This window comes from Microtus ochrogaster, unplaced genomic scaffold, assembly GCF_000317375.1.
Source record: "Microtus ochrogaster isolate Prairie Vole_2 unplaced genomic scaffold, MicOch1.0 UNK7, whole genome shotgun sequence".
Lineage (NCBI taxonomy): Eukaryota > Metazoa > Chordata > Mammalia > Rodentia > Cricetidae > Microtus > Microtus ochrogaster.
Window position 1 is genome coordinate 6639775 of NW_004949105.1, and position 13441 is coordinate 6653215.

Below are 13441 nucleotides of genomic sequence, written 5' to 3' on the forward strand. Positions count from 1 at the left end.
TCTCTCTCTCTCTCTCTCTCCAGGGTCTCTCTGGGGAGCCCTGGCTGTCCTGGAACTACATAGATCAGGCCAGCCTTGAACTCACAGAGATCTGCCTGCCTCTGCCTCCTGAGTGTGGGATTGGTAGATACAGCTTGAGGCACAGTAGACCCCAGGGCTCCTGCAGCTTGCCCTCTGGGACTGCTGTATCCTCCCCGGTAAATAGGCTCTGCTAATCCCACAAGCTGGGTTGAAAAGAGAAGCCTCGAAACAACACATCAACAAAGAGCAGCTTCTTCTGGGAGGGCTCTGGGAGTTTCGTGGTGACCCAGTGTGCATCACTGGCGCTAAGGCACACACAGCCCTTTTCTTCAAACCCAAGAGATCTCTGGCTAGGATGCAGTCAGAAATCTAAAGCTCTCTGACAAGCCCTTAAGAATGCTGTGGTTGCCATATAACACACATCTTTTTAGATGCAATTATTCCCACGCAGTGCCTGGACTGCCCCAGTGTTCTCCTTTTTCCTTACGGAGAATCCAATCTCAGCACATCTGTTTCTTTGTTTAAGACAGACATTAGATTTGAAGATCAGATCTGTGTCCCCCAAAGACAACAGTTGAGAAAACCCAGCGCTGACACTGTAAGGAGCCCTGGAGAGCGTGGACCCTCATCCACTCTGCACGAATCACTTCCATTCCTCTCTTTCCCTTTTTCTCTTCCACTGGGGCCCCAAACCTTTAGGACGCACCTTCCTGATAGCACTTGAGAAATGTAAACTTTTGTCCTATAGGGAGTGTGTTTTCTCTGCCTTCACTGTGCGAAGGGGGAAACTGGCCAATTAATGTGGCCTGTGCAGACTTTCCAGAGGGGCTATTTCTGTATCCTTTCTAGAACGTCAGTGTCTGGGCTGGACACGGAGGCAAGGGACAGGGATATTTTGATCTTTCTAATCAGTGGGGACATGTGGCCTTTGGAAGGCTGTTTTGTCCTTCCCGAATGAGTCAGACATCTGGTCACTTGAATGGCGGCTTGTCTTCCCTACAGCGACATAGCCTGGGTGGGGTTGCCAGCAGGCTGAGCACTGAAGGCGGTCCAGGGCCACAGGTTGAGCAGCGTCTCAGGACGATTCCAAAATGACCAAGACCATCAACAATAAATTAATTTAGTATCTGCCCCGATGCCAAAGACAAACATAAGATGGATGTGGCCTCCTAACCCTTGGGATACTGAAGAAAGTAATTATCGCTGTGGTAAAAATGGAGAATCTAGGACAGGGTCTTATTTCCTGTTTCCCATTACCCATTGTGTGTGTGCACGGAGGAAGAGCCAGTTAAAAAGGCCCCTGGGAAAGGAAAGCATAAAGAATTGTGTGGTTGGGTCATTCCTGCCATAGTTTCCCCTGGTTATTGTTTTAATGTATCTAAAGGAAAACAAGAAGAGTAACTTTGTAACTGCACACACTCCTAGCTTCTCTTTAGTACTGCAGACACCGGACAGAAACCCAGCCACAGATGTGCACCTGGAGCCTTGCACAGATGACTCTGAAAGGCCTCTGTGGCCAACTGGACTGGCAGACACACGGTGTCACCCCTTCCATGCTCAGACCCAACCATGTCAGCTGCTGCCTGAGGGACATAAAGCCACAGAAGGTACATACAACACCTCACAACATCTTCCCACAACTTTGGGCTTTTTAGAAATCCTGTAATTGTTAAACGTGAACTAGAAGTGTAGAAAAGAAACAAATGACCTTGACAGCAGCCTGCCTCCCCGGGCAGGAGTGAAGAATGCTTGAATGCCCTTGGGAAAATGCCTTAATGCCCAGCTTGTCAAAACATTCCATCGAGAGGCGGGGAAGGGAAGCTGTCTGAGGCCAGAGCTCTTGTCTGACAAGAGGCTTCCTTTTACAACAGTCTGTGGGAACCGGTGGATGCCAGCTGTCACTGTGCTGCTCTTCTTAGTTCGTGGGTCACAGGGATGAGTCCCTGTGGAAGAGTGCTGTGAACTCTCAGAGGGGCCTTCTCCACCCGTGCATGCTACTGGCTCATTTCTATGCCTTAGAACATCTAAATCAATGTCTATATTCTACCCTGTTTTTCAGAAAACATCTACTACCAGGAACCAGGCAACAAAAGGGTTTTAATTTCTCTCTCCACTTTGCTGCCTCCTCTGAGCTAGAAAATTCCTTCTCTAGGGTTGGCTTGTGGCTCTCTCTGGATCTCCAGGGCTGTAGGGCTCAGGAAGGATGTGGAGTGGGCTCGGCTCTGGAGCGGCTTTCTCGCCTTAGCAGTGCCAGGAGTCAAGATATTTAAGTTTTCATCACGAGAAAAGTGCTGCTCATGTATTTTCAGGATATATGAGCATACAGAGTTCATCAGAAAGAGGGGGGTGTAAACAGCACACAGAAACACCGCAGTTCCTGAGAACAACCCCCACCTCATCTGTCTGCCACTGCACACTGCCTCGTCTTTGCCCTGGGTTGTCACCAGTCTGCTGTTTAACAGGCACTGGCTTAGCTGCTACAGCAAACAGCCATGATGTGAATGACGTCTGTTATGGCCAATGCACTTCACCAAAGATTGCCCCATTTCCCTTTATTAATGCATTTTGTTGGTAGGAGCAAAATCTAGAGTAAAGCTTATCATGGTCCAGGTCAAGAGATGATGGCTTCAAGGATAAGGAAGATACATTTTTTTTTTCTGTGTGTGTGTGGGGGGGGGGAGGATAATTGAACCATGTATGTGCTAGGCGTGAGCTGTTACTCAGCCACCTCCTGCTTCTGAACACGCTGTCTATCATCCACTGCATTTTTCCCACAGTGCTGTTCTGTGACTCTGCTCAGAGAAGCTGTGTCAACATTTTCTCTTTTAGCAATGTATTTTTTTCTTCTTTTAGCCCATGCTGACCTTGAACTCTTGTTTCTCTTGCCTCCATCTCCTGATGCTGGGATTACAAGTGTGTGCCACCATGCCTGGCTGTGTTTTTTCCTTTGAGATGGAGCTCCATGCCAGCCTTTCTTGGCTATCAAATCCTGGATAGTGTTTCCATCATCTTCTGACATTAAATATTGTCATATTTATGCAGTAGAGTGGATTATTTGAAACAGTGGCCTTCCCTTGTAGCAAGATTAGTTCATCTCAACATCTCTCCACAAGCCCTATTGCTCAAAAGTCCCTGTGTGCTGCTGGTGGTTAGATTACAGGGTTACCTGTATGGAAGCCACTTGACAGGCAGGGGTCTCATTACACAGACACATGGAGCCTCATGTTGGAAAAGGAAGAAGATTGATGTTCCTAAGAGGCCTTGGAGAGGAGCTGGAGAGATGGTTCAGTGGTTAAAAGCACTGCCGGCTCTTCCAGAGAACCTGGGTTCAATTCTTAGCACCTACATGGTAGCTCACAGCTGTCTATTATTCCAGTTCTAGGGGACCCTACACCCTCACACAGACATACATGCAGGGAGAACACCAATGGACATTTTAAAAAAAGAGGCCTTGAAGAGAGGCCCTGCAGCCCCCCAGATTTCCTTTATGATCTCATTGACAAGTCTATGGGTTAGCATTTTACTGGCCTATTTGGTTTTGCAATCACATCTTTTTGTAAAGATATGAGCTCAACAGATCACAAATTCCGGTCCAATGCCCAGGATACTCCAGCTTTCTCTTGTTCCGTTCTCACCCAGGATTTACTACCTAGGATAGTCTTACACAATGACCAAGTTCATTGTCTCTCACTCCCCTGGATCCTCCTCCCATCCTTCCCTTGCCCAAATTGACATGAAGGACAAAGGTGGCCCTCAAACTTCCTAGGTCTGCACATCTCTTTCACTTGAATTTATCAATTAAAGTAAAATCTAACATTTGCCTTGCCAGCTCAAGAGACCGTCCATTGTTCACACCACCGCCTGAACACTGCTGCCTGAACACGTTAGATGGAAATGCTTTGCAAGAGTCCACATTTCAGGAATGTGAACACTGGTACATGAGGGGACACGGACTGCTCTGTGTGCTTGGGTGTTTTGGTCCCTTGGTGTTGCCTGACCCATGATGGGTGTGCAATAAGCATTCGTTGAGCGGACAGATGCCTCGCATGCTGCTGGCCAGTGACTGCTGCATGTGACCCATTCCCTGTGTTGGAGGCAGCTTCCAGGTTTTCCCAGCTTTTCTTAGACTCAAACTAGACCTAGATTTGAAAGGAGCCTAAAATGCTGGACTCAACTGCTTCCCTTCAAAGGCTGGGACCCTGGATCAGCTAAGCAGCTTCCTTCAGGCAGTGCCCTAGGGATTGTCACATCCATGGGCATGGGAAGGCTTCCTCTTCTCCTTCCAATGTCATTTCCCCGACTGTCCTGCTCTCAGGGTCCCTGTGGGCACCTGGACTTTATCCGCAAGACACACCCAACACCCTTTGGCATTGGGGACACCATCTGCTGCTCACTGAGGAAGCCCCTTGCTCCTAGACAAAGGCTGGAGAGGGATCTTATGAGTGCTAAGTATAGAATCCCACAGGCAGCGGAAGCTGGGGCTCTTCCTAGTGATTTCTCAATGCCCAGTGCCTTATGCTCTTTAAGGGAACATGGCCCTGATCCATATCTGGTCCCCACAAAAACCTGTACTTAGGGATATCAGATGCCTGAGCTTCATTGTCCTAGTAATATCAACTCTGGTTTCTGCAGTGGGTGATAGACATGGTAGACACACGTCATAGTGACTATATTTTGTCCTTTCCTGTGGTGACTAACAGGTGACTTCTGCTGGGTATGTCGAGAGTGCCAAATCAGCCTATCAGAGGATGGCATTGGTCACAGTCCAGCTCACTCAGAGAGAAGACCTTGCCAATGACTGGATGCTCCCAGCTGCCATAGTTGCTGTCCTTTCTGTTCCTGATCCGAGTTGTTTTTTTTTTTTTTATCATCTCAGGGTCTCTGCTCCTCAGCAAACAGCGGCAAAGACCCAATGACAAGATTTTCCTCCCCACTGCGCTTCTTTTCTTTTAAGCCCGAGTCTCACTGTGTAGCTCTGGCTGGCCTGGAACTCACTATGTAGACCAGGCTGGTTTCGAACTCAGAGAGCCACAGGCCTCTGCTGGGACTAAAGGCCTACACTCCCCAAACCAGACACTATTTCCTTCATTTTTCCCAAGTTCTCTCACTTGGACTTGCACTGCTAGATTCACAGAGTCCCGGAAGGTTAAGAACTCTTTGATCCCATAACCGGGCCCCACAGCTGTGGTGGGAGAGTCTTAGGATGAAAACTGTAGCAGGAAGGCATTCCTTGTGGCCTTGAGCATCACCTCTACAGCATGCACACATGATAGCAAAATTTTAAAAATTAAAAAAAAATTAAATTGAAGTAATGAGTTGATCAGAACTCATAGTCAAACATTACACGTTAGAGGATAACTAAAAAACTGGCTAACTAAAAAACAAACTAAAATTGACCTCACTGAGAAAGTGATTCTCAACCTGTGGGTCACAATCCCCCTCCCCCTATCAACAAGCCTCTATCTCCAAAAATACCTACATTACAACTCATAACAGTAGCAAAATTACAGTTATGAAGGAGCAATGAAAACAGTTTTATAGTTGGGGTCACCACAACACGAGGTATTAAAGGGTCACAGCATTAGGAAGGTTGAGAACCACTGCTTTGGACCAACTCTGAAGGGTCAAGGAGCACAGCCAAGCTGTCTTTACCACGGTGACACTGGCTTTGGACAACATTCTGTGATGGGATTTGCTCCGCGTTTCCTACTAAGCCGCCTCTGGCTTCATGGTGTGTGAGGAGAAAGGACAGGTTAGGAGGTCTTAAACCATCTGTTAGAGCTCTATGTGCCGTAATTCACAGGAAGAGGAAGGTTAGATCCCGTTCTGACCAGGGAGTGAGGCGGGACAGAGGGCTCCGCTGCAGTTCCTGCCCTTCTCTACCACGGAATTTTCTAGAGGTTGGTGGCTCTGCCTGCCGGAAGCAATGACTCCCTCCCTGCAGCTCAGAACAGAGGGTGGAGAATTGTGTTCTATGCATTTTAGACAAGCCCATTCACTTTGTAACTCGAGCGTGCTCTTGGAACTGGACCACCACGCGTTTGTGATTTCTCCTTGGAGCCCAAAAGTTATCCAGTGACAGCGTTTCTGCTGTTGGCTGTCACCATGGTGAGAACACAGAAACGAGGGTGCCATGTCCATATAAGGTCGAGTCAGAGGAGCACAGTCTGCAGGGAGGCTGTGTGGCGGCTACAGTAGCACCGTGGGGAAATATATGGTAAGTGACCCCAGGGGAAACTGTGGGAAAGAACACACCATGCACAGGCTCTCTGGACAGCAGACTCCACCCTAATGCTATTTTTACAATTACATTATTTAAGAAAAATATTATTGAACCCAAAGCAGTACAGAAATAGCCTTGCTTTCTGCAGATATATGTACGGGTGACTATGTTATGAAGGTCCTGTCTGCGTGCATACACCTGATTTATAATATGGAAACAGATTCTAAATCTTCATCATTTGTGGTGAACACACTCAGCTGGCCCGGGGAAGGAAATATCCTTGGTGAAGTGCCCAGTGACATCTTTGGCGACACACATAGTATCATTACCAGTTTCCCTGCTGGCTCTGCTTTATTCTGTGATGTATGTGATACACTCCATTAATATCTTGTGTGCTAACTGAGCCTGCCCGAAGTTCTCTGGTACCTTCTATCCCCTCACAGGTATAAGTATGAGATAGAATCTAGTTAGAACCAAGCATGGGAGTGTGCCCTGCCATGTGACTGGCCACCTGAGCCTGAGAGGGCAACACTGAGGTGAAGCCCTGTGGTGAGCATCATTTCCTCAGTCTTAACCATGACAAGAAAGCCATCCCAGCCTAAGCTCTGATGACCAGACGTGCCAAGTTAAGGGAAGAGTCAGCTTGTCACTTTATGTGGCCACGGCTAAACCAGACCCAGGTGCTTACTTAGTGAGGGACGCTGGGAAATGAGAAGCCCTCGGTAGCTGTGGTGTGGACATCCCTAAATTACAGGAATCCTTAGCGATTCCTTCCTGGAACCTCTCAGAGGAGCTTGTGTGGAACACAAGTGCACACTGCCATGCAGTCTCTGCTCAGACAGTGACAGTGGTCTCTAGGGAGGACAAAGACCTCAGAGGGGCACCGTGCAAACCTTTCTCTACGGGCTCTGCTCTAGATAATCACAGCACATGAGGAACGCCAAGCAGGAGCAGCTCCTTGGTCTCAGACTCTGGCTGGCTTATCCCAGGAGGCAGAAAGCAGTGTCCTCCTGGGGTGTAACTTCATCTCCCTTGGTTGGTTCTGGAGATTTATGAGCAGCTCTCTAGATTTCTGCACAACACTTGTTGATCAGCTGTGTGTCTACATAAGTCAGTCCGAGCTCAGGGAGCCTGTTCCTGGCCTGGGGAACCTGTACTGGGGCACGCCTCATCATTCTTAGATCACCTCATCCTTGGTAAAATCTAGAGCATGGGCCTGGGAGGATTTTAAATATTACAAAATAAGGCTGGGTGTGGTGGTGCACATCTTTAATTCTAGTACTGGGAAGGAAGAGACAGGAGGATCTCTATGAGTTCAAGGCCATCCTGGTCTACATAGAGAGTTCCAGGCCAGCCAGGAATACACAGTGAGACTCTGTCTCATAATAAACAAACTAAACAAAAAGGGCACATATCTCTGTCTACTATATATGTCTGTTCTTTTGAAATGTTGACAAATGAGCTTTAGCTAACAGTCCCTAAAAGGTACACTCGGTTTAAGTCAAGAAACCATTGATGTAAGCTAAGCATCTCCACATTCAGAACTGGGGCTTCTTGTGCACACTGCGTAGAACATGGGGCCTTCAGCTATGACCTGTCACCGACACATTGATCAATTGATCAAGTCAGCAAAGACCATCACATCTAAAAAATGAGTCATTAATACCTTCTGCTGAAACTTGTGGAGGGGGCACAGGAGGGGAGATGCAATATGGAATTGGTGTGTGCCCCAACCACAAGGGCCACATTGCAGAAGAGGACGGGAACACCCTAAATGCTGACTTGGGGATGGACCTGGGTGAAAGTCACTGGGGAATCAAAAGCCATTGTGATTGACAATCGTAGGACAAGCGACAAGCATTCCTGGTTGCTATCCAGCTGCACTGGCGAAGCAAAGGTGAGGGATGTGGTAGATGTAGGGTGGCCCTGTGGAGCACCACCCCTCACAGCCCCATGCATGCAAGCTGGCTGGGGGCCCAAGCCTAGGACCTGTGTATGCTCAGCAAATGATCCAACACTGAACTTCACCCCAGTGAAAAGATACTCCCTTTAAAAAAATGAAATATAATTTAATTACATCTTATAAGATTTTAAGAATTAACAATCTGGGGAGTGTGTGGTCATAGCACATTGTGGGCAAGTTATGATATTGTCAAAAAAATATACTTTGCCTAATGAAGAATAGGATACACACATACCTTTTTAAAAAATGCATTAGCTTATCTTAATATAGCTTATCAGCTATAACACCTTATGCTCTTATAGAGGACCCAGGATTTAGTCCTAGCCCAAATGTTTTGGCTCACAACTGTCTGTAACCACAATTCTGGGAGATGTGATGCCCTCTTCTGGCCTCTGTGAGCACTGCACACAGGTAGTACACATACACACATACATGTAAACATTCTTACACATAAAACAAAAAATATAAAAGTAATCCTAAAAACGAACTATCAGTTTTAAAGGAAACAGAGCAAAAGCAACCACCTGAAGACTGAAGGAAGACACTAAACCCACTGCCTACTGGGTGCCATGGCAATCACTCGGTGACCTTCTCCTTACTTGTTGAAATAACCCTCATCAAGTACACTCAGGGCATGAGTGGTTTCATAGGATTCCTTTCCCTAGTGCAATTCCCAAAGCTCTCAAGTTTACACACACCCACACTGTATGACTGGGCAACCATGCTTTTCTTCATATAATGCAATATGTTTATAAAATACTTGCATATGTAAAACATGAGTCTACAATATCACTGTATTAATCACATATACACAAATTAATCTTAAAAACCAAACAATGGTGCCTGCACAACATTCTTCCCTAAAATCACATAAGTCATGTGATTGTCTTACGCTTGCATACATTGTTGCAATAATCCTTAGACTTCACCACAAGGGAGGGCAAGCCTAGGTCACAGGCTTTTTATATAAGGAACTTGAGCGTTCTAGGGTTGTGGTCCCTAGGGTCTCTGGAGCTAAGCTCCCCCCGCTACCTAGGGACGTCTGTGCTTGCCTATATCAATCACCAAAAGAAATTGGAAAGAAGTGTGACTTACTGCACGATGTAAGGGGACCAGTTGTACTGTATCATAGTAAAGTGTTATCAAACCAGACAATTCAAGGCACTTCAAACAGCATCAAGAAATATTATCCGACTCTGTTGTGACTTACCCGTGCTCCTTTTTCGGGGTAGCACTGGCAGCCACCGCTGCAGTCTCTCCCTCCGCAGGGCACATCTAGCTTCTTCACCCCCTGTGGAAACCAGACACAAGACAGAGTTTACTTATGAGTCACATTGTATCCTGTTGCGAGTACTTCCTACTCTAAGGTCGAGCCACCATCCAAAATGGCGCACAAGCCCAGCTTAGAACATCTGTGGGTTCCCAGCAGAACTGCATGGAAGGGACAGGGTCCCCAACCACCACATTGTCCCGAGCTGTCTCACTGCTGGCCACACCCCACACCACTGTGGCACGTGGGCTGCCCTGAGTGAGGCAAAGGTGCAGCCTAGTCCCAGAAGTTCCCAGGTGCACAGGGCTTGCTGCTGGCACAGCACACTCTGCAGGCAACAAAAGAAACCACTGACTCTGGACGCTGAGCCAGGACCCAGGCTTGAGGGTCAAAGGAAACATTCCTCAGACCCAGGGCTCGGCAGGGAAGCACCATCCCAGGGCCCAGGAGGCAGATCCTCAGTGATATGGGGAGATTCAGGACACACTTTGAAGGCAAGTGATCCGTGGGAGAGGCGTTGGTACGATACCCCAACTCCTACCTTGGAATATCAATGAGGCAAAAAAGGAGGTGCCTGTGGGGAGGCAAAGCTCGCAAATACCCCCAATAGCACCTGCAACTCAGCTGGGGTGCATTGGCAGGAAAGTTGAGGTGCACCCCTCTTCCCCCTCCCCCCTACCTCTTCAGGCTCTCTGTGAGGAGGAGAAACTGAGGAATGAGTCTTTCCTAAGTGCTGGACTGGTTAGCTGCTGGCTTCTGGATGGTGGAGCCTGGGTCACACAGCTAGGAGCCTGGACTTCCCTTTCAGACCATGCCCACAGGACGCAGGAAACGACAAGTACCCCAACTCCCTTTCTTCTCTTCTTACTAGCCAAGCATCCGCTGTGGTCCCCACAGTCCCCTACGGATGGGTTGGTACAGCCCTTCTGCGTGCTGGAGCAGGACAGAAGTCAACACAACTCAGTCTGTTCTGTCTTGGCCACAGTCTGATGCCAGCCAACTCACAGAGCCGAGATGTAGGCAGTTCTACCTAAGGGGACCCTGTAATTGTGTACGGTAGACACGGCTTCTGCCATTCACTCAGCCAAACTTTATGCACATGAGCCCAGCAGATGACAGTATTCCTCTAATGCCGAAAGGTTTTAACCACAGAATTAAAGCTTTTGATACACTTATATATCCTTGTGTCCCTGTGCATTGTCCCGGGCAGTCAGTGCACAGCTTGCGGGCATCGGCTCTCTCCTTCTAGGATTGGACTCGGACAGTGCCTTTACCTGATGAGCCATCTCACCAGCCCCACTGCTGAGATTTCACTGTGGGCTAAGCCTCAGAGACTTAGCAAAGGGTCACTGGGAGATGTAATCTCCGCACACAAGCCCCCCTCTGTGTTCCCACTCTTCTCGGTCTCCCTGTGGAGATGCCAAGGGTACTACTTCGGACCTTCCCAGGTCTTGCAGAGTCCAGGTTTCATGCACACCGCACCGGGTGTGCAGGCCGCCGGAGGCATCTGACTCAGCACCACCTGGCCACAGTCCACCTTGGGGATCCGCAAGCCCTCAGGCTCTTTTTGTCCAGACAAGGTTTTCTCGTTGGCTGAGCATTTCCTAGCCGAGGTCTCACTCCACAGCCCTGCGGTTGCAACCTTGATAATAATTCTCTAATTAATCTGCTGTCTGATGAACTCTGAAAAGGCCCAACGTTCTCAAATCTTTTAAAAAGCAATTCCCCCCAGAACTCTTTTCGAGACAATAAAACAACAGGAGGTCCATGGTGTAAGTGTAAATGTATATACAATTCTTATATGCCTTTAAAACACAAATCTATGTTTTTACTAGGGTTTTTTTTTTTTTTTTTTTTTTGTGGCTTCGGTGCACACCTACACTGTGGCTCCTCAAGTCCAGGTTTTGAAGGTGAGATTTCTAGAAACAAGGTACATATTGAAGTGTGGGTTTCCTAGAAGGCCCTGGGTACCGAGGCACGCATCTGGATGGGCCACCCCACTCACGTCTTATTATGTGTGACTATGATCTGACCAGGCAGATACCTTGGCAGCTGTGCTGCATTTACCTATAATTCACCCAGTAGCTGTTCAGAAAGCATCGGGAAGTCATCAGTGCGAAAGGGACAAACCTGTGCTCATACTCTTGATCTGGTGTTTCACACAGTGTTTTTAATTTTGATTTTAGAGCCACTTGCCAAATCCCTAAATATAAATCAATGGCTGAAATGATCTTAAAGGTTTGAAATTGATCCAATGGGTTCTCTGGTCTGAGGGTTAGGGTTGAATTAACCCCTGGATTGAACTGTAGAAATGAGCAACACCAGCTGGGGCACCCTGTCTCATGCGGTGAGAACCAAACACAGTACTGGGAGGCGGCCCCTTAGACACCAGACCAGTTTGCCATGGCCTTTCCAGCCCCCTCACCTGCCCTTCAGGGGTTCTCTTGTGAATTCCAGCATCTACAAGAGCCCTCAAGACATCGAGTGGAGTGTTGGGTCTCTAGGACAAACAGAAATATTGACACACTGGGGCAGGGCATGTACTCCAGACAGACTCTTACAGACCGGACACGTCTTAGGACCAAACTACTGCATTCTCCTAACAGGAAGTAGAACTCTGGAACATTCTCAAGATATGAATGCCTTCCTGAGACCGTGGATGAGAAAGAGGAGAGCCTCTGTGTAGGCTCTGTGCCTGGACACCTTTCCCTACACCGCAGCAGGAACGCCGAAAGCTTACACAGGGCTATGTGCCTTGACACCTTTCCCTACACCGCAGCAGGAACGCCGAAAGCTCACACAGGGCTATGTGCCTGGACACCTTTCCCTACACCGCAGCAGGAACGCAGAAAGCTCACACAGGGCTATGTGCCTTGACACCTTTCCCTACACCTCAGCAGGAACGCCGAAAGCTTACACAAGCCCCGCCACTCTCCGCTTTGAATCGGATTCTTTAATCCACAGCTCAGCACTATTCAAGGTCAAATTGTCATCCTAATTGTTACCAAGTACTTAATAAAAATGGTGGGTTCTTCCCACTTGACCATCTTGGGAGCCTGCTCACCACCTCAGGGGTGGAGACCATCTTGAACTTTATTTCCACCTTCACAAGAGTGAGTTCCCCCCTGTGTAGCCTTTTGAGTCCTCTTTAAGATCTTTGTATTCCCCCCTTACAATCACAGGTTAAACAAGGGTCCCAGGAGTACCTGGCCAATACACTGCTAAGATGGAGTTCCTGGGGTGGGGCTCCCACATGCTCACCATGTGGTGTGACTGCACACATCCATTTGGGTGAGCGGACACTCTGCTTAGTGGACTGTCTTAATCCCAGGGTGAACATGACGCGTGGTTCTGGAGAGAGGGTTGTAGTGACACTGGCGAAGCCACAGAAGTGGCCACGAGATCCTGAGCCACCAGCCTCATGTGCTTGTGTCTACTGTGAAGTCGCTCCTCCCGTGAGATCCTGGGACCAGTAAGGAGCCTGTGTCGTGGGCTGGTTGAACCTCGCGAGAGTATCTGGCCCTCCAGCTGCAAATTATCTGGACGCTCGCTGCACGGGTGGCTGGAGCCAATCACTAGCTTTCCCTTGACCAGGTCACTCACTCCGCACTCACCCACTGACTGACTCTCTCATAGACTTTCACACTTACACACTCATGCACACTCACACTTATACACGCATGTGCAGTCACAAACTTCTCACTTGCACTTACGCACCCTTGCTCTCCGAGGCACGCACTCAGACAGAGCACCCGCTGTCTCATCCTTTGCTAAACACTGACTTTGGACTTTGGACTGTGCTGGGCTCTGCTGTAAAGTGGACATATTGCACACAGTCCTTGCCTTCATGGTATGTGAGTAACTAGAGAAGATTGGCAAAATAAACACATCAGTGCCTAAATCCACATCGTTTAAATTCTGGTACATGTTTTGAGGAAGAAGGTAGCTGGAGACTGAGCCAGTA

The 13441-nt window shown here is 48.2% G+C and overlaps 1 protein-coding gene across 1 annotated transcript in view; it reads right to left on the minus strand.

Moving 5' to 3' along the window:
- The window catches only part of Col4a2 (collagen type IV alpha 2 chain), a 137755-nt gene that overhangs the window by 87766 nt on the left and 36548 nt on the right, over positions 1-13441 (minus strand). The window contains exon 4 of the mRNA XM_005366318.3: positions 9418-9498. Within this exon, the coding sequence (XP_005366375.1) occupies positions 9418-9498 (81 nt within the window). The remainder of the gene's footprint in view (positions 1-9417; positions 9499-13441) is intronic.